The sequence below is a fragment of the Crocodylus siamensis genome, chromosome 5 (assembly GCF_052110815.1).
Source record: "Crocodylus siamensis isolate JL-2025a chromosome 5, ASM5211081v1, whole genome shotgun sequence".
Lineage (NCBI taxonomy): Eukaryota > Metazoa > Chordata > Crocodylia > Crocodylidae > Crocodylus > Crocodylus siamensis.
Window position 1 is genome coordinate 36774653 of NC_143399.1, and position 26148 is coordinate 36800800.

Genomic DNA, 26148 nt, shown 5'->3' on the forward strand with positions numbered 1-26148 from the left:
TGGAGGCATCATAAGGTTCCTTTAACCAAGCATTCATAACCAATCTAGAGTGGCTGAGTCCAAATACTATCCATCTCTGACCACAATCGTTTCAACATAAAAAAGTCACAATACCTTTTATATGGTCCCCTGGTCTAAATTCAGTCTCACTTGCTGTAATGATGTGCTTAGGTGTCAGCTGAGGATAATGCCCATGGAGGGGCACCATACTACTGCAGGCCTCTGTCACTTTTCCATTTGGATATCCATCTACAGGTCCAGAAACACAGGCCAATAGCCAAATCATGAAAGCCAATTCCGAAGACTCCATCTGAACAAGTTAGAGATCACACAGTATTAACCAATGATGCAGGTTTCCCCTGTACACATACTATAGCAGGCTAGCAGCAGTGTTAAAAGGAGCCCACAAGAGTCATCTAAGCCAGCCTCCTGCAAACACAAGATGCATCAGTTCTAAATATCAGGTTGCCACATCTCTTTAGTAGACTTGACTGAATATTAAGCACCACACAACCAATCTGAAAAACGTTTTCACAAAATAAGAGGCACCAGGTTCTGTTTCTAAAGATTCTTGAGGTTAATTCCCACATGTTCATGAGAGTCCTTGTAGATACTGGGGTTGTAGGTTGGAGCCGTGTTGGTCTAAGGACATAGGCAGACAAGGTTCTTTGCGTGAATCTGATCGCTTTTAATTAGACCAACTTAAAAAGTTGGAAAACAATTATTAAACAAGCTTTCGGGTTCAAAGACCCTTCGTCAGGCTACGGAAGTTTCAGCAGTTGGTGTGTGCTCTTCCTGGATGGAATGAAAAGCCAGAGGTTCTTTACTTCAGCAGAGGCACACACCAACTGCTGAAACTTCCGTAGCCTGACGAAGGGTTTTTGAACCCGAAAGCTTGTTTAATAATTGTTTTCCAACTTTTTAAGTTGGTCTTATAAAAGATACCAGATTCATGCAAAGAACTTTGTAGATACCAACCATTTAATAACTTTTGAACATCTACCCTCTAGTACTATTTTCTCTCTGGCCATATTTGAATTCCCTGCCCCACTCCCCCCCTTTTAAAAACAGTACTTTAAAAAGAAAAAACAGAATTCAAAAACCATTGTCATCATTTCCCCCAAACAACTCATCCCCCTCATGCTGGTAGTTAATGGTCTTTATAACAGGAAAAAAGAAACCCAACATCCCTGTATATACTTAGTCCGACCTCTTATTTTAGGTGCATGTGCCTGGGGAAACAAATAATATACTGCAACTTAAAACAGGCCCAGCATGTTCCACTATACCAACCCCCTTTACGCTCTCAAAATGCTTCACAACATTAAGTAGCTCCTCTTGTTAGTAAATATTTTCCTCATTTTACAGAAGCTCAAGTCCCCACAGAACCTTAGGGCTGGGATTATAACAAAAAAAATCCTGTCTCCCACACCTATGCTCAGACTATGGTCTAGTTGCAGGCAGTTTTAACAAAGATCACTGACAAGATAGGATCTAACTCAAAAAAAATCTTACATGTCATCAAACCTTCTTAACAACCAGACAAGTTAGAGCAGGGGTGGGCAAAGTCTGGCCCAAGGGCCAGATTGGGCCCACAGTAGACTCCTTTTCCAAGCAGCCCCTGCCCACATTACTGCGGTTGGTTCCCATGGAGATCCCAGCAGCAGTGGGGCTGTGGGTGTGGGGCCAGGGTTTCCATGGAGACCGGCCCCAGCAGCAGTGACAGCACACCTGGATGGGCTGGGAGCTGCTCTGGGGCTGGGATCTTGAAGCACTGACAGCATGATCTGGACCCTGGGCAGAACCACGATCTGCTGCCCACACGCTCCAAGCAAGGGTGTGCAGGCAGTGGATCATGGCTCTGCCCTGGCCCCAGACCACACTATCACCGCTGCAAGAGCCCAGGCCCAGCCCTGGAGCAGCTTCCCACCCAGCCATGCCCTGCCGGCGCTGCTGGGGCCGATCTCCATGGAAACCCTGGCCCCACGCTCACAACCCCACTGCTCCTTGGCCTTGGCCGGTCATGGCCCCACCACTGCTGGGGTCTCCAATGGAAACCAGCTGCAGGAATGTGGCAGAGGCTACTCGAAAATGGAGTCTGGCTACCAGCTGGAGCTGCCATTTCGCTCACTCCTAAATTAAGGGAAGGGCACCAAGTAGCTGGGACATGCGACTCTTAAGAAGTCTATTTGATTAAAAAGATAGGAAGAAAGAGAGAGAGAGAGAGAGAAAGAAAGACAGGAGATACAAAGGAACATTGTACTCGGGGAACTACAGGGCCCCTGACAAGGGCAGCTGTTTATTAATCACACAGCTCTAGATCTGTGTCAACCATTCCTGATGACTACCTAATCTCACAGTACATATTTGTTCATTGTTACATGAACAAAGATTCCCTGATAATAAAATCTTTCCCAGTCACTAAGCAGACATTATATTGGAAAATATTTCTTTAAGGCAGAAGAAACAAAACCTATTGCTTGGGTAGGTTCTAAAGTGCTCAATTACAACTAGACATTAGGGTCGTGCAAAGCTTCAGTCGCCGATTTGATTTGGTGGAGGTTTGGCCTGATTTGGTGACCAAATCTCTGAATCCAAATCGAATCAGAAGACCCTTTAATCTCTCTGAATCAATTTGGTGATTCAGACAGACACAGCTTTAAATGTTTTTTCTACATACCACAAGGTACAAGGCATGGGTTGTGAGTGCTGCAATGCTGGGGCAGATGGAGCATCACGCAAGCCAGGGGGGTACAGGGGGGGCCCCCAGCGTGTTCCCCAGTGGATCCTGAAGTGGACCAGAAGTACTTCCAATCCACTTCCAGGTTTGCAGCCAAGCATGTGGGGGGGCCCCACACCATGCTTCTGTGGGATGCTCCATCTGCCCAGGCATTGCAGCATTCACAAACCGTGCCTTGTATGTCAAGGTATGTAGAAAAAAAACATTTAAAGCTGTGTCTATAGCTGAATCACTGATTCTCTGAATCAGCACTGAATCTTCAGATTCATCCCATTCAAATTGGGGACAGTGATCCAAATCAACAAACTGAATCACTGTCCCCGATTTGGGCTGAATCCAAATCAGAATCAAATACGGCCCATTTCACACACTTCTACTAGACATGACATAGACCACAAGTGTCAAATACATGGCCTGCAGGCTTCATCCAACCCATGGAGCTGAGCAGGTCTGACACCCCCAATCTACACAAAAACTGGTCGTCTATTTGAAAAAAAAAAAGACTTGCATATCAAGAGGAAGATTGTATGAAGAGAAAAATCTTCCAAATATCAATACTGATCACATATTATTTCTGCCAAAACCACGTTTAGCATTTTTACCTGTTAGGACTGAAAATCCTGATGGAAGTTAATATCATTCTATAACTGTGTCCATTTTATCCAGCTACAATGGCACACGTAGCAAAACAAAAAGGTAGAGTTGGGGAGGGAAAGGAGAGGCGTTTTAAGTTCTACTTGGCATGTAGAATCGTGCACAATTTCTCATTAGATACTGCACTTCAACTTTTCCCAGTTTCTTTTCATTATGGTAGTTATACATTTAACAGTAGTAATAATATGTCTCTATACACCAACAATTGGCGATATTAATTCAGGGTACCTAGCATATCTTTACAGAGTGAACCTTTCTGTCAAACGGCAGTGTGTGCACTCACCCTACCCCAGCTGTCATAATTAAATGGTAAGATAAATATTGTTGACTCCCTGAGGCAGCAGGAGGGTGAAAGCAGATTAGAGAGTACCGAATAACCCTCTCAACCCTGTAGGAGATGCACACAAGACTCAAGTAAAAAAATATACTAATAAGATGTACTTCTGGGAAAGCATAGTCCATTTAGCAGACTGATAAGAAATAGTTAGGAAGGTTCCTGAGAGCACACATGGGCATAAAGATAAGAGGCAAAGTACCATTTCAGCAAGCTGGGCATTGACCTCTGGTAAAAGGGGAAAAACAAAAATTGGAGAGCTATAAAACAGAGTAACTATTTGCTTATTTTTCCCCCTCAGAGTGCCTACATATAATGCATGCATATATACAGCACTGAACAACAGTCACGTGCTTCTTCAAAAGCTCACTAAAGAGCATATGAAAGAAGGGGGGAAAGTTTTTAGAACAGTTATACTCCAGAACTAGATGGGGTAAAAGAAAAGAAGAAATGTGAAATTCTCAGCGTTTTCCTCAAGAATATTCACAGTAGGTTAATATGCAGAGTCACTACATTATTGATTCCTTCTAGTGAAAATGAACTTAGGGACCTTGTTATGGCCCAGTTCTAGCACATTCAAAATCTTCCACAGTTCTCTATGGTACATTCAGCAGAAGCTCATGACTGCATGAGTTGGTAGGGCTGGCAAGAACTATGTCAAACCACATTTTTATGTAAGGACAACTTCCATAAGCCCTGCTGACACCATAGTCTGCATGGCTCGAGTCACTTCTTAAGTTTCCACTGACTTTTCTGAGAGCTTCATAAAACCTGAGCAAGATAGATAAGACACCATGATAGAGATAAGGGGAGCAGGGGGGCGGGGAACATTCAACATTCTAGTGTATAGAACAACTTGCAGTACAGAATGAGAGAAGCAAAGACTTTCTTCCACAAACTGAACTGACCACCACCTTCCTTCCACAGAGAGATGGCTTAAAGAGATGCGGAGGCAGAAAGGGGTAATGTAAAATAACGGCACTAAAGAGTAATTTAAAAAAGTAAAAAGAGAAAACAGAGCGAAGGCTGCTCCATATACAGTGAAAAGCCAGGAAAGTGTTTCTGCCAGCCTTTGTACTAAAATATAACCCTTCCCAAATAGAAAAGTAGATCTGTTTCCTTTAATTCTCTTAAGGAGGCTTTTACATCAAAACACTCTCTGGGCTCTCCCAATATGAAGGAAGTTATTCTCAAAACTTCAGTTCCTTCCATTGTCTGCTATCCATGCATTATTATTTCATACTGTATATACAACAGCAATTTGGAGCTTTTGGGGGTTCACCATATTATAGAAAAGATACAGAAAGGTGTTTGACAAACACAACAGTTTTTAAAAGTGATGAGCCCTAGCCAATACTAAGATTCAAACTTTGCAAGAAATCAGCCTTTTCTTTCTACTCAGGCCCAAACACCTAACAAAGCCACTTTCCATATAACAGTAATGCGCCTGTAAGTTTGGGGTATTCAAAATACGAGTCCAAAGATCACTCTTGCATCTAGTTACTCACACACTTTATCCTTCTTTGAGCTGGGGGGGGGGGGTTAGGAAATGGGGGGAACCCTAGATACAAAGATAATAATGAGTTCACTTTGCAATAAGATTTTGATGTAGACAACCAATACAAGATTTGTGACTTGTTCACCCATGAGTCCACAGCAGTGATAACTGTATGAGACAGAACACTTCACAGCCTCATGAATGTGATACCATTATGACCTACATTAAAACTTGAGAGGCCACAAAGGAAAAATTGAATTGCTTGGAAAATTGAACATTTGCCATGAGCAGTTTAGAATGGCATGGAATTTAGGGTTCAGAGAACTATATAATTAAAAGTACTGAGTCAGTAACAACTGCTTCCAAATACTCACTGGGCATGTCTACACATGTATGAATGTGCCTTTTTTACTGCACGTTTAGTACCTCTAATATGAGGTACCACATAAATGACCAGTAGTAAAAGCACACTATCTTTCTGCAATGCTTAATATGTAGTAGACCAATTCTACAAAAACTATACTAATATGCAGTAGAATTAATCTACTGCGCAATACGCATCTCATGTAGACACACCCACTGGTCGACAAAAGATGAAGCTATCAGAGGTGGTAAGTAATTCAAATACTATCAAATGTAAGAGTAGCAGGGAGCAAATCCTCACTGTATATCAAACATTAGTAAAATTATGAAATATAAACCCAGGTAAAACATCTTCAGTACATCGTTTTATTTAAGGGATAATAAAATTTAAAAAAAAAAGAAAAAAAGAAGGAGATCAGTTAAGTGCTAGTCAAAATTCTCCGTCTTTGCCTATGTAACAATTTAATGGTATATAGAATGGATGTTGTTTGCTTCAGAAAATTATACAGTTACTTTTTCAATTATTGTAGATCTGCAGTCAGTAACGCTGATTTGCTTGACCTTGTTTTGGAAATTACACATGATGATAACATGTCATCCTTATTATTTGCTAAAAATATGCTATGGTCATAAAAAAAAAAAATTAAAAACCCACATCTACTTATCACTTGAACTAATGAACTAGATTAACAATAAATTTTAAAACTCCAATTGCCTCACTAAAAGTTAAGATCACAATAAGTATATGCAAAATATCTCTCAGACATTTTCCTATAAGAGCAATGAGACTTTTGCACAGTCAAAGGAAAATAAAGCCAAAAGATCCTGGTTGTTGAGTGATCACAATGCACATAAAAAGGAATACTAAAACAATAAGCTAGACTTATCAAACGTGGTCAAGCCTTCTGAGAACACACACGGACCACCTTGGAGTTAATTTTGTGTGACTACCATGTTTTGCAATGTTTATAGTTCACCAGGACAGGGAAGAAGCCTCTTGAATAGATAGCCACAAACAGTTTAAGTACTTTGTTATGGAAGAACAGTAATCAAGCAATCCAATATTTTATTGTATATGGAAAAAATGCAATTTCATTAGTTTTTTGCTGTGAAGCAACATGGTTTTTTGTTTCCAACTAAAAAGCAATTTGGCAGAGCTTTATCAGTCTGCTGAAAAAAGCCAAATTAGATGGTCTCTTTAAACCCTTGCCTGTAGATAAATGGTGGTGAAGGACTAGTTCCAGTTAAAGATATGATAGAAACTAGCACCAGATTATCTAAATTCAGCTTTCAAGAAGTACTTTGCAAGTATGTATACAAAAACCTAAAAATATCTACAGATAATATGGTTAGCTACATCAGTGCCAAGAGTTTGGAAAATACACTGACCCTACAATAGAAAGGCAGCAAATAAATAATATTGTTCTTCCAGCAATGAATAACTAGCAATTCGCTGGCCTTATTAATTTCATGACTAAATGTATGCAGGGTGAAGCATAAGAACTGCCTGGAGATAAAGGATTTCTAAACTTGCAAGTTATTTGCTGCACAAATTATCTAAATAGTAAAATCCAGAAAATTGCAGGAAGTCAAAATAGATTTTTTTAAGGTATCTTTTTGCAAGTTAGACATTTCTTTATAACCTTACATTACAATAGGACAACCATGGATATTAACTATCCTTACCATCAACAGCTAGATTACATAAATGTAACACAGCAAGTTGTTGTAGCCTACAGTTAAATACATTGTACTGAAGGATTCATAGATTTACAAAGTGGACAACAGAAGTGCTTCAGAACCTACCAGTTAGCGTCACTGTACATTGCACTTATTTTTGCAAGTGATTTCTGTGACACATTGTTTTCCTCTACTACTTGTGTAAATTAAATTGGTATCCTACCAATTTCAGAACATACTGGTCTGAGAAATGACACCTTAAGAAATCATATAATAATTTTAAAACTCCAATTGTTTCAAATACTACAGGTGTCATAAAATAATATCTGTCATAGCATATTCACAATCCTAAAGCCCTAACCACATATAGAATTGTTGTAAGTGGTTTGACAGAGCAGGCTTCCTTGCATAATGACACAGTCCTCTTACAATCATCCTACAGTCTCACCTGTGCCTCCACTCCTGCCCCGAGTTATTTCAATCAGGCAAACCAATTTACAGGATCAGAACTTTTGCATGGCCTTTTCATCCAATAATAAAGAAAAGAGAATTTAAGAGAGAACATTATTGTATAACACTGAGGCAAACCATGCTTTAAACTCATGTAGGAGTTAAGATTGTTCATTAGTTTGTTCTTTTTAAAATTTAACAACATCAATATTTAAACAAAGTCTCTTTTTCAACATCCCACACAGAGAGATAAATCTGCTTACTAAGTAATTATAAAGTACCTCTTTTACTTACTGTATAACACTAAATGCATGACATTTCCATTTACTTAAGAAAAAGCTATTTCTAGTCTTTTTATAAGCACATATTTTGCCTTTCAAAGAAGTCAGATTTTAGTGTAATATACAAATAATGCTGGGGTGCTAGAATATTAACAAAATTAATTCATGTTTATTCAGTAGGCTCTGGATCTATACTATCCAAGTTATCAAAAGCTTTTTATCAACTGATAAAAGCCTTAAAACAAGCATCCAAGTTTTACATTAGCCTCCTGTCTTACAGACACCACAAGAACTCCTAACCCCCACCTTAGGGCACCTGTTTCTTCCTTACTATTTACACCTCACTCAATAACAGTCCCATTTCTCAACACCCCTAATTCTCCCAAGACTAGTTTTTAATTCACAGTTCCCAAAGAATTTCTCCTTCCAAGAGAGCCTTAAAAACCACTCTTACCTTATGAAATGATGCAGAGTACTCTCCCCAGACTTCCTGCTTTCTGCAAAGTTGTATCACATTGCAGCAGAGGGGTGGAGCCAACCACTATTTTAATCAGAAGTGAGCAAGCCCCCAGGGAAGTGCTTGTTAAGGGAAGAAAATTGCATGGCTAAAAAAGAAGAGGAGGGAGGAGGAATGGCAACACTAAGTTCTATTCACTTTTTGAACCACCTGTATTAAGAAACTGTCAGGAAAATTTACTGCACCAAAAATAAAATCTTTTCCACTGCCTCCTACCCTGGCAAGTGAGAATAATGACCAATTAATGGTATTTTATTCACCCACAATGGCCCTTTCTTCCTCCTAGGTAAATAGGCAACAAGAATTTTGCCAAGCTGTGACATCACTAAGGCCCCAATCCTGTAGGAACATGCACACACTCAACCTTACTTACCATTAGTGGCTCCATATATTTCACAGTCACTCTTCAAGTTTAAGCATGTGCATGCTTGTCAGGTGGTATAATTAAGACTTTAATGCTCTATGTGCTGTGCTTAGGCAAACTTTTCATGTGCAGTTCTAACAGATTTCCATCAAGGCTTTGTATAAGGATCTGCCTCATGAAGCTCATTTTAGGCTTGGGTCCTACAAGACTGATTATATATAATTGATAATGAGATGTATTAAAACAAATTGCAAGGTAATTTTTAAATATTATATAAGGATAACTATATTTATCTCCAATAGAAAATATCAGAAAATAAAGTTTTGGTGGAAATGCTATTTCTAATAACAACTGTTTTACTTTGTTATTAAAGTCTTTGCTCTGTAGTAGAAACATTTCTTACTGTTTCCATTAAAGACAAATTAAAACATTTTTTCATAAAATGTAAGCCCAATCTTACAAATTGACCTATTCAGCCAGAACCCTGTATAAAACCCCAATGAAGTCAATACACTTTCATATGAGTTCTGTTGAAGGACTGAGGCCCATACACAATACATGATGGGGACACACTTTCTTTACACACTGACGATATTGTTATTTACTGAACATGCAGTCAGATCCCTATGGTTTGTGTGCTGTGTGTGAAATTCACTGTGGCTCAGTAGCTGTACAGAGAAACTATCTCCTAGTACTGCAAACCCTTATGCATATGAGTTACTTTTTAAGTTACTTCTGCACTTACTAATTCCATGGTGTTCTGTATGACTACTGTTTATATGTATAAAATTACTCACGGTTATACATTTACTTAACTAAGGTTTTTATTGCCATGAAAGCAAATATGTACTATCTCCAGTTGGAGTTCTGCTTGTATAAAACTGCAGTATTTAGAATCATAGAACCATATAATCAATGAGTCGGAAGGGACCTAGACAGATCATCAACTCCGATCCCCTGCCAGGGGCAGGAAGGAGAACTGGGGGTGAGAGGGGCATAAGACCCCAGCCAGGTGCCTATCCAGTCTCCTCTTGCAGATTTCCAGGGAAGGTGAGAACACCACCTCTCTGGGAAGCCTATTCCAGGCTCTGGCCACCCTTATGTATACCATGCTTTTAATGACCTCATTTTAAGCTAAATTGCTCATAAACTTCAAATGAAAAAAGCAACTATTTGGGAAAAATCTCAAAAGTATGCAGAAGCTACACACATTGTAGCATTCTTCAGTCATTGTACCTCCTCTCTTATTTGTTAGAAAGAGATACCATTTTTATTTTAAGAGGTTTCTATGGTTTCTGCCTCACTCACAGAAATAACAACAAAGGGTCTTGCATCAACATTCTTATCCTCTTGATAGCATTTTAGCAATCTTAACGTGTAAAATTAAATTTTATTTTGTGCAGGGATTTAAATTGAATGTAATATGGACATAAAATTAGGGTTTTCCTAGACACATCTCATTAAAATGTCAGGAATTTAATAAGAATATTGAAATCAGTTCTTACATCCATCACTAGCTCCCCTCAGAAGGTTCCCCTCACCCCTGCAGAAAGGTGAATTCCACTTTCAGTGCACAGTAGAAATCCTTCATCTGTAGTCACACTGTGTTGTGACAAGATGCACAATTAAGGCACTCAGCAGCTTATTTACTAACAAATTTGAACAATGTTTGTGACCTCATTTTATTCAATTAGAATCAATTATATTTTCTACAGTATACTATCTACTGAAATACAGTTCACTTGCAGACTGTAAATTTCCGCTATTGCCTTTGTTTCCAACTTACATCAACTTCAGGATGATGAATGAATTTTAGAGATGCTTTGTAACAGGGATAAATTAATAGATGAATCTGAGATAGCATAATTATGATCATTTTGCACAATAACTCTATATTCATGGTATAAGACACTGGTTCTTAGTCTTTTAGACCTCAGTCCTGCAATTATCTGGCTGATGAAAGTCATATATCTTGACTTCAAAAAAGCTTTTGATCTGGTATCCCATGATCACCTCTAGGCCAAACTGGCCAGTTGTGGCCTTGGCTCCACCACGATCCGCTGGCTGGGAAACTGGCTCCGTGGTCGGACCCAGAGGGTTGTAATCGATGGCAGTCACTCATCGTGGTGCCCTGTTACCAGTGGGGTCCCTCAAGGCTTTGTCCTTGGACCCATACTGTTCAACATCTTCATTAATGATGTGGACATTGGAGTCAGGAGTGGACTGGCCAAGTTTGCCGATGACACCAAGCTTTGGGGCAAAGCATCCACACCAGAAGATAGGCGGATGATCCAGGCTGACCTGGACAAGCTCAGCAAATGGGCAGATGAGAACCTGATGGTGTTTAACACCGAAAAATGCAAGGTTCTCCTTATAGGCTCGGCAGTGCTACGTTGGATAGCACTACAGAAGAAAGAGACTTGGGGGTCATCATTGACCACAAGATGAACATGACCCTGCAATGTGATGCTGTGGCTAGTAAAGCGACCAAAACGCTGGCTTGCATCCATAGATGCTTCTCGAGCAAATCCCGGGACGTCATTCTCCCCTTTTACTTGGCCTTGGTGAGGCCGCAGCTGGAGTACTGTGTCCAGTTTTGGGCTCCACAATTCAAAAAGGATGTGGAGAAGCTTGAGAGAGTCCAGAGGAGAGCCACGCACATGATCAGAGGTCAGGAAAACAGATCTTATGATCATAGGCTGAGAGACATGGGACTCTTTAGCCTGGAAAAGCGTAGGCTCAGGGGAGATCTGATGGCCACCTATAAGTTTATCAGGGGTGACCACCAGGATCTGGGGGAACGTTTGTTCACCAGAGCGCCCCAAGGGATGACGAGGTCGAACGGTCACAAACTCCTGCAAGACCATTTCAGGCTGGACATAAGGAAGAATTTCTTTACTGTCCGAGCCCCCAAGGTCTGAAACAGTCTGCCAGCGGAGGTGGTTCAAGCACCTACGTTAAACACCTTCAAGAGTAAATTGGATGCTTATCTTTCTGGGATCCTACGACCCCAGCTGACTTCCTGCCCTTTGGGCAGGGGGCTGGACTCGATGATCTCCTGAGGTCCCTTCCAGCCCTGATGTCTATGAATCTATGAATCTATGAAAAGTCAGAATCTTAGTAACTGCATTAGCATCCAAAGAAATACAATACAACATCAACATCTTAAAAGGGTGGATTTTCTAAAAGTTCAGAAGCAGATAAGTTTACTTCATGTTCACATGTAAATTAGCCTTGAAAATACAGGGTGTATTAATACAATTACAAAGCAAAAATATATAAATATGGGATTATTCAAATTTGGAGTGTCTCTTGGGTTGCTTGCACGTGCCACAGGGTTTAATTTGGTTCAGTTCTCCCTAAATTGAAACACTGGGTTTTTAAAAACACTGCTTCAATTTAGGGAGAATTAAGCCAAACTAAACCCTCATGGTGTGTACACAAGGGTAGGGGCCCAATCTATACCTGCCTCTTCAGCAGCGGGGAGGTCGGGGGCAAACTGCCAATAAGCTGAGCAGTCCCTGAGCTGCATGGGGGTCCCCCGAGGTGGTGCCCACCTGCTGGCACTCAGCCCAGGCAGTCTTGGGGGCCACTGCAGCCACAGAGGAAAGCACTGTCCCCCGCCACAGCCACAGAAGGAAGCACTGAGCCTCCACACAGCTCAGGCAGGCAGGCTCCAGCTTGCCACTTTTTTATCCTTCAGTGAAGCCTGCTTGCATGGGCTGCCACTGGGTCCCACAGCCCCTGAGCTGCACAGGGCCCTCCAAGGCCTGAGTATGTTGGCTTCCAGCACCCCATGCAATGTTGCACTCTGTTAGGTAGCAAACTAAAACACCTCAGAGGTGTTTTATCATGCTACGTACCAAAGTCATTTAAGGCAGAATATGCTGCCAAGCATGCAAACAACAACACCATTAAAGCAGTGCAAAGTAGCATTTGAGCTGCTTTAAAGGCCAATTTTGTGGCATGTACAAAGGCCCTTGGTTTTTAAACCATGTTCTTCTTAATTTATAAGTGCCTCACCTGACTGTGTTATTTGTAAGCCAAATAAAATCTGACAGTCAGTAGGCCTCCATGGGTATATTTACATGAGATATTTACTTTGTAGTCGACTGAGTAGCTGTGCAGTAAACATCTTGGCATCTACAAGTGCACCCCTATTAGGCTGGAATAAACTAATTTGCCCTGCAGTGGGCATGTCTACATGTTCATGAATGTGCCATAATTAAAGTGCATTAGGTTTAGTACCTGTAATAAAAGCTATTAACTTAATATGCCATAATCAGCCCTACTGTGCATTAGCACAGATCAATGCTTTTTTGTGACACTTAATGCCCATTAGACTACGTCTACTGTGTGTTAGCACATAAGCAGGCTTTTTGTGTCACATGCTATTGCACAGTAGAATTAGTTTAAAGTGTATTTAGTGTCTTGTGTAGACACCCATCAGGTTACAAGTACTATCCTACTACAAAGTAGCACTCTGCAGCAGTGCACATGTAGATGCTGCCCTAGCTGGCTGGCGCATCAAGGGTGCTTCAGTTTAGGGGCTGCCTGCTAGATAGCCACACATTAAAGCATCCTCATGCCCCAGCCAGCCCCTCCACAACAAGTTGAGCCAGGGGGAAGCAGCCCCAGGCTGGGTGGCTCACCCCCAGGACCCCATGCCAGCCAAGGCTGTTCCAACCCAGCTCAATGTGCTGTAGTCTTAGGTGCACTCTGGAATTTATTACCCCACAGTTTATTGCTCCTGGGCACACGTTCATATGTACCCAGTGAGAGATAATACCCAAATCTTCAAAGATACTTAGACTTAGAAACATAACACTACAAGAGACCTTCCATGCCATTGAATCCAGTCCCCTGCATTTACCTGCAATTTGTGCAATAAGCATTTTTCTAGGACAGTTCACAAGGGCATACACTCTGGGGTCTCTCTTGACCCACACCCACAAAGCATTTGATTTAGAAAAAATTTTACAGCATGAAATGGGAATAGAGCAGAAGAGACAAGGGTGCTACCAATGCCTTGGCCACTACAACGAAAAGGAATTTGTTAGGTAAAATATTATCATTGTAATCAGAAAATCCCCTGATTACAATGTAGCACCTAAATAACTCTGAGGATCCAGACCTAAGGTCTCTGTAGTCTTCTCATTGCAGAATTCCTTTTAAATGAATATAAGACTATATTCAGCTAATTACCTGATTTGCACCTGCAAAAGGGGAGCCTCAGCTTTTAAAGAATAGTCCCTGATGCAACTTTAGTGTATCTTTTGGTGTTAACTGTAGTTACAGTTTACAAGAATGAATCTCGTTGTCCCTGAATGATAGGGAGAGCAGAGAGAGGAAGTGTCATTTTGTTGTTGCTTTTTTTTCAGCTGTTCTTACTTTAACAGCATTCAGTTATTGTCAAAAATAAAAAACAAATATTACAAGAAAAAAAATTGAGGCGAAATCAATTATTTTTGGCAATAAGTGAGAGCAGGTGCTTATGCTCTTGCTGTAATTGCAGTCCTTAATCTCTCCCCAAAGACTGCAGTTCTCAGGATTATTGGCTTCCTGTCTAAAAACTGCCAACAGGTGCACATCCCTAATGGAAAAAAACTTTTGTAACAGAGGTACTAGTGTTATTTAAGGGGCTATTAATTGTTATACTTCATAGTTATGCACAATACGCATATAAAGCAGGGGTGGCCAGAATACAGCCTGTGGATCAGATCTGGCCCACCAAGAGATTTTGTCCAGCCTGCAGCGGGTCCTTCGGTCCCACCCAGCCCAGGCGTAAGGGGCAGATTGGGTGATGGCACATGTGGCTGGAGCAGCTGAATTCGCTTCCTGGCAGCTCCAGCAGCAGCAATTCCTTCCAGTTGCTTCCACCAGTCTTTATTTCACGCTCTTATTGGCCTTTAATTAGCGAATCACTGTTACAATGATGTTGTAAATATAAGTATTGACTTTGTATAATATCTCCCATTCTGGAATGGCTATTTTCTTGGGGATCAGCAAGAAATGAATAGAAGAATAAAAATGCACTACCACTTACAGGAACCCAAGAGAGCAATTTAAAATTGATCTTTCTGTTTTTTCTACAAAGCCAAATGTAAAGTTTGGCAATGAAACTTCTTTCCAGTCCTTCATACTAGCATGGCACAACAGAAGGAAATACCTCCAAAAGAATGGTGGCTTCTGTTCCTTTGTAGAAAAAGCTGGTGATTTTGTACATTCCAACTGCACAGACTAATTCTGCTTCAGAAGGGTAGATAGCAACACTGGAAGCAGGCAGACCACACAAAAGATCAGAAAACCACATTGTGAAATCTGCAACCTTAAACCCAGAAGAGGGATGGGCAATTATTTGAGCATGTGGGTTACATAGAGAGATGTGCTGAGCTGTTGCAGGCTGGATCAGCACCCCTCCCTTGCTGTGCAACAGCTCACCAAAACTCCCTAGATGGGATGGGGCCATGGGTGGGTGAGGAGCATGGTGACCTCACCTCATGACCCTGGGCTTGCCCGCCTATCCTGCTCCCAAACACTGCTCCCCACCATGAGAGTTGCCCACACGCCCCTGTGATGGGTGCTAGTTCCTCAGACGGGAATGCAGAAAGCAGACTGCAGCTTTGCCCAGGCCCTGTGATGTCACTGCCCCGAGATCCTGGACTTGGCCCTAAATGCAGCTCCCCACCTGGCTGCATGTCCTGCCCACATGGCTCCCAGCTGGTCTCCCTGGTGACCCCAGGATCACGAGATGTTGACAGCACAGAACCAGAGCAGAGCTGCAATCCACGCCCTGCACATCCCTGCCTGCAGAACCAGTGCTCTGCCCAAGGACCCTGTAACTGTTTGCCCCCATGCACATGGAAGTTCAGGTATGGGCCCCACTGGGCTGTGGGTCAGGAACTCCCACTGGGGAAAAAGGGGCCAGGAGCTGTGGGCAATCCCAGCCAGGCTTGGCCCTGCTCTGTGCCATGTGGGACTGCCTGTGCCCCCAGGACTCAGGCCAGGAGCTGTGGGTGATGAGGCTACAGTGGGCCAGGCCCAGCTCCACTCTGCCACCACATGGGGCTGCCTGTGCCCCTAGGACAGGAAGAAGTTTCCTGTCTCCAGCACCCACTACCTTAGTGCTAGGGCAGGGTGGGTCAGGCCAGGCTGGGATGGGGGTTGATTGCCTAGCAACCAGAGCCAGAGCTGCTGCTGTTGCCAGTGCTTACTGCATAGAGGGCAGAGAGGCACCGCCTTTCAGAGGGGCAACCACAGGCTGGAGATAACTGTCTTTCATAAGGGCACCCCATGCTAGATAGTATTGCCTCATGGGTCAGATCCAGCCCACAAGCCGGATCTTGCCCACCCCTGACCCAGAACCTTGGCCTAATGGACACATCCACTTATCCCAACCTTTCCTCCAGCTGTTGTTCCACCAGGGTAGATAAGACCTACCTATGACCTCTATCAGTGGACAAGTCTATACCTACTCCCTGACACTTGAGTGGCTGGCTATTATCATCCGACCCTAAACTTACCCAATAAAAGTCCAGGGAGAGAAACAGGAGGTGTCTGGGTAACATTGTTTCTATGGTCTTTGGCTGTTTCCTGACCTGGATTTCTTGTAGACTTGACTCTTCATGTGATCTCCTAGTTTCCTAACTTGGCTTGCTTGTGGCTTTGCTCTCTGGTCTCCTGGTTTGCTGACTACTTTTTGTAGACTTCACTCTCTGTTTAATCTTCCAGGTTCCTGAACCAGGCTTGTCACTGGACTCTACTTGTTTTGTCTAATACCCCCTATCTAGTGGTCTTGATTCCTGATTGGTACCTAGGCCTCGCTACCCACAACCTGGCATTGGCATATGAATACCTAACAACACAAAGCTATAACAGGTGCTTGGGAAGCACAAAAAAGAAGGCAAAGGATTTACCCATAGATCAGCAGTATACATTGCAAAAAGCTTTGAGTGTAACGGGTTCTGCCTAACAGCAGTAGCAGAGAATGAACATGTATTGGTTTGGAAATATGCTACTGTTCAGGTGTGGCAGGATCAGGATGACATAATCACAGCTGTTGCAGGTTATTTTAAGCTGTTCAGCTGACCCAAAGTGGAAAATGACTACCTAAGGGATGTGACAATCCAGTTTTAAGAACAAACTATATCAAATTATTGCTAATGTTATGAGAAAACTGAGCAACTGCAATCATACTTTCACCCTCATAAATAGATATATACTTTATAAGGATATCTAGTGTCTTAGTAGATAGCCAAGAGACTTAATAGGTTTCTTATCCTATTCTTCATTATAGACTTACCTTGGATTTACTCTAATACATTCTGGATTCATGGATTCATATGCCTCTATCCAGGCCAAATGCTGAGGTAGCCACCATGCCATGAAATATCGGGCAAATCTTTAACAAACTTATACTGCTAACTGTGGTAATCACAGTGAAGACATCCAGGGATAGCCAACCACAACTCATAGATGATCCTACCAACAATCCCTTGATTACTGATTCTTATATATCATCTTGCCATCTACTGGTGTTCAGACTCCTAACTAGAAATGGCCTAAATGCATATGCCTCTTTGTCTTACGCAGCTTGACTGCCTGTAGTTTCTTTATTCCCACTCTTTTCCAGAGTAGGAGGCCCAATAAGAAGCCAAGTATCACTTGACAGCAAAATTACTAGATTATACCCAAATCTTGATGCAAAGCAGCATTAGGTTAGTCCATTCATCCATGCCCATATGGTTCCAACTGTTCTTATTAGGACTTTACTTGTAACTGCAAGCTAGTGCTTCCATCTTTTCTCAGCCCAAAGGCACCTCTAAAATACCCACCACTATCTCTTGGCAGAAATTTCTGCTGAGACAAGCCAAACGTACAGTGACTATATAAACACCATCAGTCATGGGTCCTGATTATTAAGTATTATGTATCTTCAGCAAACTGCCAGGAAGACACTTTTCAAGACCTATGCCATTTCATTCCATGATTCTCCAGGTGCATAGACATTATACAAGTTGACTCACAATACTCTGCAGATGTGAGCGTACAGCAACACCATGAACTATGAACCACAGGACATGTGCCCAGATATTCTGTTGTTTTTATATGGATACGGCACCAGTGCAGATGCAGAACATGGTCTGGAGAAGAGTGGATATGACAGCAACATAGTGGTAAGAACAATGTGGTTTAGCTGAAATGGGCTAGGCTTCTCACTGTTGGCTAATCCTCAAGTGCTTAACTTGTGGTCAGCCTGCAATGAAGATTAATGTAAGAATGATAGGTCCTTTCTATAGGTCCATGATCAAATAAGGGAATTGGGTAAGCCATTCCTTTAAAAAGTATCTGCAGAGCATGCAGCTTTATTGGCCAAAATAATTAATGAGAATGACATGTTGAAAGTAAGATGCTTGATTTTCTTTCGCTAGCTAATTAGATTATATAAATTAGAGATAAAATACAGAACAGAACTTACTTCAAATGATTCTCTGAAGGAATCTAAGGCTTTCAGTGATCCTACAAAGAGCATATTTGTTGTTGTAGGTGAACCAGACCTGGCTGATCTGGAATCCAAATATAAGCAATGTGAAAAATCAAGGTATTTAGATTTCATTTGTACCACTTTTATTCTTTAAGCAGGTTATCAGTTTGACTGTTATATAATCTGCCTATTGCTATATTTTGTAGCCCTCATCTACAGTACTTGTAAGCAAGTATAACTGTGATCTCAGCTTTAGCGAATGTGAAGTATGACTTAATTTAGCTTTTAATTATAGAATTGGCTGTTACATGCTGCTACCAAGTGGTGATTGACTTTTTTTGCTATGTGTCATAGAACAGCATAACATCAATCCTGAAAAAGAAAAAATGCAGTTGCTATGGTCTTTTCATTGCTATCAAAATATCATAAGCTAACTGAAAGCTTATAATTGTATTTGGGTATACAGACTGCATATTTAGTGAATATTAAATGCCTCTACTGCTCCTTAAGGATTAAGAAAAAAGCAGTTTAATACATTTTTAGAAAATTAGATAGCATGCAGTTCTATGTATCTACCCACAGATATTTAAAAGATTCAAAGTGATATGGAAAGTAGAGAGTTTTTCCTGCTATGTCTGAGTAGAAATATGTTATTTGTGGTCATTCTAATATTGTGGTTCCTTGCAGTCAGGGTGTCTCCTAACTATTATGCAGTCACAATGTGGTGTTTCAGAAGTCCTGTGTTTATACAAGATCCATAGAGCCAAATAATGTGCGTGCGTTCACACTCCATCCTACAGACACCCACATCCACATGCTCCAAATGAGCAGACACACAGACGAAAATTAAGCTAGGGATGTAATCCCACAGCACTAGTAAAGCTGCCTGAGAAAGAGCACATTCCCTTCTTTCTGCATTTAGTTCACTCTACTTAGATCTAACATCATTAAGCAATGCTGAAACAAAGAAAGGCTGATTTCTATTTTTAGCATTTAATTTTGATTTGACAATTTCAATTTCTTGTCTTCATTGGCTGCTGCATATTGAGTAATGAGATAAGTTAAACAATAAGATATGAAGAGGAACCTGGCATATACCTCCATCAGCATTGCTTCAGTTCTGTTGGCTTATTATTAGCAAGAACGATACATTCTGAAGTACGTTCATCCAGGAAAGATGCTACACTGTCAGTGATCATGTAGCTGCCAAAAGGTTTGACAGCTCAGTAAGATCACCATATGGAGATATGCACTGAACATCTAGCCAGACTTTCCTGAGGATCCAACTACAGATTGGCCTAGAGCAGTTGTCTTCAAACTTCTTAAGTAGGAGATCACTTTTTGGCATTTAAAAGCAACCCAAGCTCTACTGTGTGCTGCCACTACCCCCTCTCCCACCCCTCCCCCCTCCCATTCAGCAGGTAAGTCTGTGTGGAGGGAAGGGGGGCAGATCAAGGCAGAGGGGAAAAAAATTATTTGAGAGCACGCCTCCCCAGCAGGGAAGTCCCACCCGGCTGGACACCACTCAACTTACCCCTGCTCCTGCCTCTGTGGCACTGTCCCTCACTGCAGGGGCCTCAGTCTAGCCCCCACCATTTCCCACCCCCACAGACTGACCTGCTGGGTGCACATGCATAAACATGGGCACTCAGCCCCCAACCCCAACCTAAGATCAACTCCAAGAGGCTCCAAGATCTACCACAAGAGGCTCTGAGATCTACCGGTGGATCAAGATCCACTGATTGGTGACCACTGGCTTAGAGTTAACAAGGACTTATCATGATGGTAATAATGATGAATTTGTAGCAAATGAATGTGTCAGATCTACACAATGTGGAAGCAAGAAATTTTCACAGAAGTCATCTCCAGTCATTTTGATATACGTTACAGATTTAGGAGATATTTGATAACATGAATAGAAATATATAACCAATTAACTCTGAATTAAGCAGCTGGATTTTAAATGTTTTAAATGTTCAAGTCCATTGATCAGTATTTCTAGTAAGCTCCTTGTTTTGGGACTGAAAGTTATAGGTTATTTATTAAATGATAAAGTATTAATGCACATGTTTGTGTACAGAGGACAAAACACTTAATCTTCTTCTAGCAAACACTTCTTTTGTTTACTATGCATTAACCTATCTATTACTGCTAATGACATCTGATGCCATTGCATATTTTCCTACAACATTTCAAGTTCTCTGCACATTTATTCATGCCTAGCTGCAAGTCTGTACCTGCAGCATGCAGAAATCTATAGAGGCATTATTTTACTTACAGAAGTCATTATTATGGTTCTGGAAACAGACTTTACATTATGGTCTGAAGTCTGTAGCTTTATTGTAACCTGGGTACACCCCAGGGTGTGCCCTATTCTCCATCGGATGGGATCGGTAGGCAGGAGGGCTGCTGTGAGAGGGATGCCAGAAGTTTGAGCAGATCCCTCTTTCTTCTATAGAGTTAGCCCGAGCCCAAAATTCTTAACTATATACAATTTATTGAGTTATAATATACATAATTATAAAATTAAATATAATTTACATATATTTATACAGTGAACATTAACCAGTAACCAAGGTCAAACCCTAAATAAACCTATTTACCCATCACAATAAAACAATTTTAGCAGCATCAACACAATACAGCATCACAATACAACATTTCAATTACACAATATAAGGCACAAACAGGAACCATCTTAATAACATCTGTTCCTTAATATAGTCCCTAACCCATGGCAAGAGATAGTCCTCCTTCCAATGGGGTCCTTTGGCAGGTGTCCAGGAAGCACCAGGGGCCCCTCCCCTTACAGCCTTGACTAGGCGGGGGGCTGCTCACCCAGCCCCTTCTCTGGGTTTCCCAGCCCCAAATGTCTTTCCCCTGAGGAACCCAACGGCCCAATGACTCATGCTCCCTCACTGGGCCGTGGTCAGGACACAGCTCGATGGGGTCTCCTCTGCTGGAGTGCCTCTCCGGGCCGATCCCGTGCCACTGGGCTCCTCCCCACCCTGTGCCCCACTCTGGGCACTGAGGGCTCAGCTCCTCTCAGCTGCTGCACCACCACTGCTGGCTGCTGGGCCTCACGCTGGGCATTTCTGGGTGCTGGGCCTCACGCTGCAGCACTACTATTTCCCTGTGCCCTGGCTTTGGCACCAAGAGCTCTTTTAGCACAGGCTGGGCCCTTCAGGCTCCATCCATCCATCCTCACGCTGGGTAGCTAACCCAAGCAGCCTCTGCTGCTCCCTGGCTCCCAAGGCTCAGGCCTGTGCACAACCCTACACACCATGGGACCTGGCCGCTTGCTGGGAGATGGGGCCTGTGCCACCTTACTGCAGCCCCTAAGGCCCTTGCCCCATGCGCTATCCCACACACCATGTGGTCTGCTGGCCCTGCCAGGGTTGCAGGCTCAAGCTGCCACTTGCGGCTCCCAAAGCCTGGGCTCCGTGCACCAAACTGCGCACCATGATGGGCCTGAGCAGTCTCACACCACTCCCAGGGCCAGGTTTCCTCTCACCATCATGTGCGCCATCAACAGCCCGAGCAATCTTGCACCACTCCCAAGGCTGCTCCTTCGGTGGCAGCTTTAGGAGCCTTGGGACTATTGCTCGCTGGGGGAAAGCTCCCCAGCTTTTCTTGGCTCCACTCAATTCTTGAGTCCCTCACCACATCTCCCCTTGTGCTGGGCACTTAGCTCCTTTTGTACACTCCAGGGCCCCACCCCGAAGTCTTCAATCAGGTCAGGGGGAGCTCTTCTCCCCCTCCCCTCAGGAAAGGGGTGTGATGTTATTTCTCTTGCCTCCTGATTGGTGGATGGGCTGCACCAATCAAAACAGCAGGATCTCAAGCCTGGGACTCAACCCAAGCTCTGAAAGGTGAGCCTGCTACATTATCTTAAATTTATTTTTCCATCATACTGTTAATAAAACATTTGTTTGGAGTGGGTTTTTTTAGGGTTTTTTAATTCAATAGGAGGATGTTGATTCACTCTGACCGATGAATAAGAAATTGCAATATTAATTTTGGTGAAAAATTGGACTGTCAAGGAATAATCATCTTAACTTGTCTTATTTTTATGGGCTGCACTACCATTTGATTCTTTATTAATTTATTGACCAAAGAGTGCCTTTCATTTCACTAGTGTCTAAAAATCTTCTTATCAAGTGTTTACTTTCTATTTTTTTACTTTGTATTATACTCTTTTAAACATTTGTTTTTATATATGTCTTCATTATTATTTTTATTATTTTTAAATTTTTTTACTTGAAAAATCTATGTACTGTATTTTAATTATTTTATGTAATGCTTTACTTACAAAAGGTAAAAGAAACCAACCCATCCACAAACCAGTGGTGCTGCTTTTAATCATTTTCATAAAATGGCCACATGATGGCATCAGACACTAGGAAAGCTGAAATGCTTCAGCTGCCTGAATATGAATGTATTTTCCTTTTATATTACCAACGTGGAAATAATAAGGATTAAGGGATATTACACAATAGATTCCTTGCAAGATGCTTAACAATTTATATTTGTTTCCTTTTCTGGTATTTCCTCTTCCTAAAGAAACCAACACTTCTTCTGAATTTTCGAGGACAAACTCTATTTCAGGGTTGTGTCTCAGTGTTCCTTAGGATGCTCTGTAAGAAATTTTTTTTCTGAAATCTAAAAAATTGATCTTAACGTAAGACAGCACCGTGCTGCATTTCACAGCACAAAACTAGAAACATTATACCTAAGTTTAAGCAATGCAGTGCCCAGGATTATTAGTTTTGCCTCTCAGCAGAGCTAATTAGTTTATCTGCAGTGTCTCAGCCTGCAGTAACTTAAACCTAGAGTGGTGTAAATTACCCTAGTTCCACGGGCCTAGGGAGCACCCAGGATTTTTGTTCCCTGAAAGTTGGTCACTTTATCTCTGACAAATCTGTTACATTGACATTAAATAAATATTAGCATAAGGGAGACATATAGCATGGAACATTTTAACCCAAAGTTTAGCAAAGTTACAATATAAGCAATCAAAAACTGGGCTTTATAGTGGAAAATGTCAATGACTTTTCATAACAGGTGGTGCTACTAGTCTTCCTTAGAAATGTAACATCGTTGTTGTATTTATGTATCCAAATGCACCCTGACTGACATGGGAGTTCATACACAGTTAAAAGTGTATCAATCAATAAAGCATCAAACTTTACTTCAAATATTCAAAAATGCAAATGATATATGACATGAGTGAATATAAGCAAAATCTGGAGTTCCTGAACCAAGACATGTTTTAGACAAGAACTTCTAAAAACTGTAGGCGACTTCATAAAAAAAATGGCCTGAGGTCATAAGAGTTTTGTTTTGTGGAATTTAGATGAGGAAGCCATGAATATCGTGTTTGTAATATAATGCTAATCACAGTCTTAATTATTGGATAAAACAGGGCCCCTCCATGAGGCAGAGCAACTTACCTTTTTAGCACTGAATAGGTAAATTATTAAAAACATTATGATCTCACTTCCACTTGCACTAAATAGATTTATTCAGCTACTGCCATTCAATAATATGAGCTTTTAACTGTAAAATAATACAGCATCCCCACATAAAATCAAGACAGGCACTGATGAATGCTATTCTTACTATTTAAAGTCAACAGGCTCCAAATGACACCTGTAAGCTTCTGGATTCTACTAAAAGAGACATAGTTAAGATTTAAGAAAGTATCTTTTTTATGAAACATTAATGTCTTTTGCTGTATTGTGGTTAGAAACCAGCTCAGCAAGAGCAAGCACCTGAAATAAAATGGCATGGCAAAATTACATCAGTTTAATACTACTTTTGGGGACAGAAGTCAAAAAGGTTAAAGCACAGCTGAGTGTAATGAAATAATACCTGAGTCGCTTCCAGGACAAGATATTTAAAAGTCTCTAAGCTTAGCATATCTGGGAGGATGCGCTGGACCAACTTCCAGCAGGAGCTAAAAGGTCAAAAATGTTGGAAGGGACTCAGAATACATTACACTAAATCAGTGGGGGCTCAACCTTTTTGCCTGGCAGGCTGGATGGGCATACCCCATTTGGTTGCGGGCCAAATCTGGCCATGGTCCGCACCTAGCACACAGGGCAGGTATGGGGAGCACCATCGAGCCATGCAAAGTAGGTGGGAAGTGCCCAGCCCCAATACAGCCTGTTTTAGGGAAGGGAGCATGGCCCAGCTCTGACTGGCAGGGCTTGATGTTTGGGAATTTGACAGGAGGGAGCGTGGCCATTTTAATTGCCACCACTCCCCAATGCAAAGTTTCCTGACCAGTGGGGAGCCCCACAGGCCGGATGTGATGGCTCCTCAGGCTGCATTTGGCTTGTGGGCCAGAGGTTGAGTGCTCCTGCACAAAATTGCTACTTTTTACATTAAAATTGATGCAGTCTGACATATAAATGAATGTGCAATAGGGTTTTCATTGTTTTGCCCTGGTTCATTAAGTTAAATTAGAGAAGCGTATCCTGCATAAACTTTAGAAGGTTTTGCTATAACAGTTTTTAAAGTTCATTTTGGTGTTAGAAATATTATTAAAAATGCATTATTAATAGTGTTGTTAGAAAAACACAGCTGTTCGCTCTCCTTGTCTCCTTGGTGGAAGGGGGGGGGTTGGAGATTGAAGGAAAAAAAAAGGCTACTAAGGGCTCTTTGTACTAAGGTATCACTCTCTCTTTGTTCTGCAAATTTACTATCTCTTTGTTACACTAAATCACACTTTCTTTCATGGCTCCCACATTTCTTAGGCTAGATAAGAGTAATTGCCATCTTAGCCTTGGGCTTGAACCTTGTGTAACCTGAAGTTCTTTCTAAGCACGCGTAATAAGCTAATGCATATAAGCCTATCCGCCCCACATACTTAAGTAGTTAATTATAATACACATGCGATGTATGATGTGACGTATTCACATACATGTTTGTATGAACCAGAAATGAGTTGTAAGAGTTCCTGCTTCTGTACACGTGCTCAGGAGAGAGGGGATAAAAGCCTGCTGAGAAGTGTTCCCCGCGGGCAGAGGGTTTTGATCTTTTGTCTTCTCTCTCTGACCCTATTTGCAAATATATACCTTTTGTATCACCAACAATGTGTGCCTAAAGGATCATTAATATTCATTGAGCCTACAAAGAAACGAACCGTGATTTTTACATCAAAATTGGCGCCCAACGTGGGGCTTTCTTTGGCTGACTCCGGAGTCCATCGGCGCATCGTCTCTGCCACCCCGGGGGGTGCGCACCGAGCCTTTCCTTTTTGGCTCGCCCGGGGGGGGCTTGAGGCGTGAGTCGGGACATCCGGAACACTAAGGGCTCCTATGCAAATTTTGGTTTTTTTGGAGTCTCCAGGTACACATTTTTGGATTTGGATCGAGATCTCTGGGGTATCTGAGTGAGTATACGAATTCCCTTTGCCCAATTTGGTTCTGGGTCCAGAGCAGGAGGTGTGCATGTTCGCTGAGGACTTTTTGGTATTTGGTGTGCCTTGGGCACACTCTTGTGGGCAAAATGGGTACGGCTAGCTCCCGTGTAGAAAATTCAGATGCTCCTCTAAGGTGCTTATTACGTCATTTTAATAAATTTGCAAGGCCGGCCGATTACGGAGTAAAAATGAAAAAAGGTGATTTAATTAAGTTTTGTCAACTCGAGTGGCCAACATTTGGGGTCCACTGGACCCCGAAAGGATCCTTTGTGCTGAAAGAAGTGATAGCTATCCATGAAATTGTTATGCAAAATGGGTATTGGAATCAGTTTCCTTATATTGATTTTTGGTTGT

General features: G+C 41.8%; 1 protein-coding gene across 2 annotated transcripts in view; it reads right to left on the reverse strand.

The window, feature by feature from the left end:
• LOC149863726 (ferric reductase 1-like) overlaps window positions 1-8495 on the reverse strand; it is a 29796-nt gene extending 21301 nt beyond the window's left edge. The window contains exons 1-2 of one of the 2 annotated variants that reach the window (XM_090049234.1): window positions 8455-8495; window positions 115-310 (exon numbers count right to left, since the gene is read on the reverse strand). In XM_090049234.1, the coding sequence (XP_089905360.1) occupies window positions 115-310 (196 nt within the window). In that variant the 5' untranslated portion in view covers window positions 8455-8495. Of the gene's footprint in view, window positions 1-114; window positions 311-7717; window positions 7794-8454 lie in introns of those variants that run through there. The other variant, XM_090049233.1, reaches the window with a different exon arrangement.
• Window positions 8496-26148: the final 17653 nt, after the last annotated feature.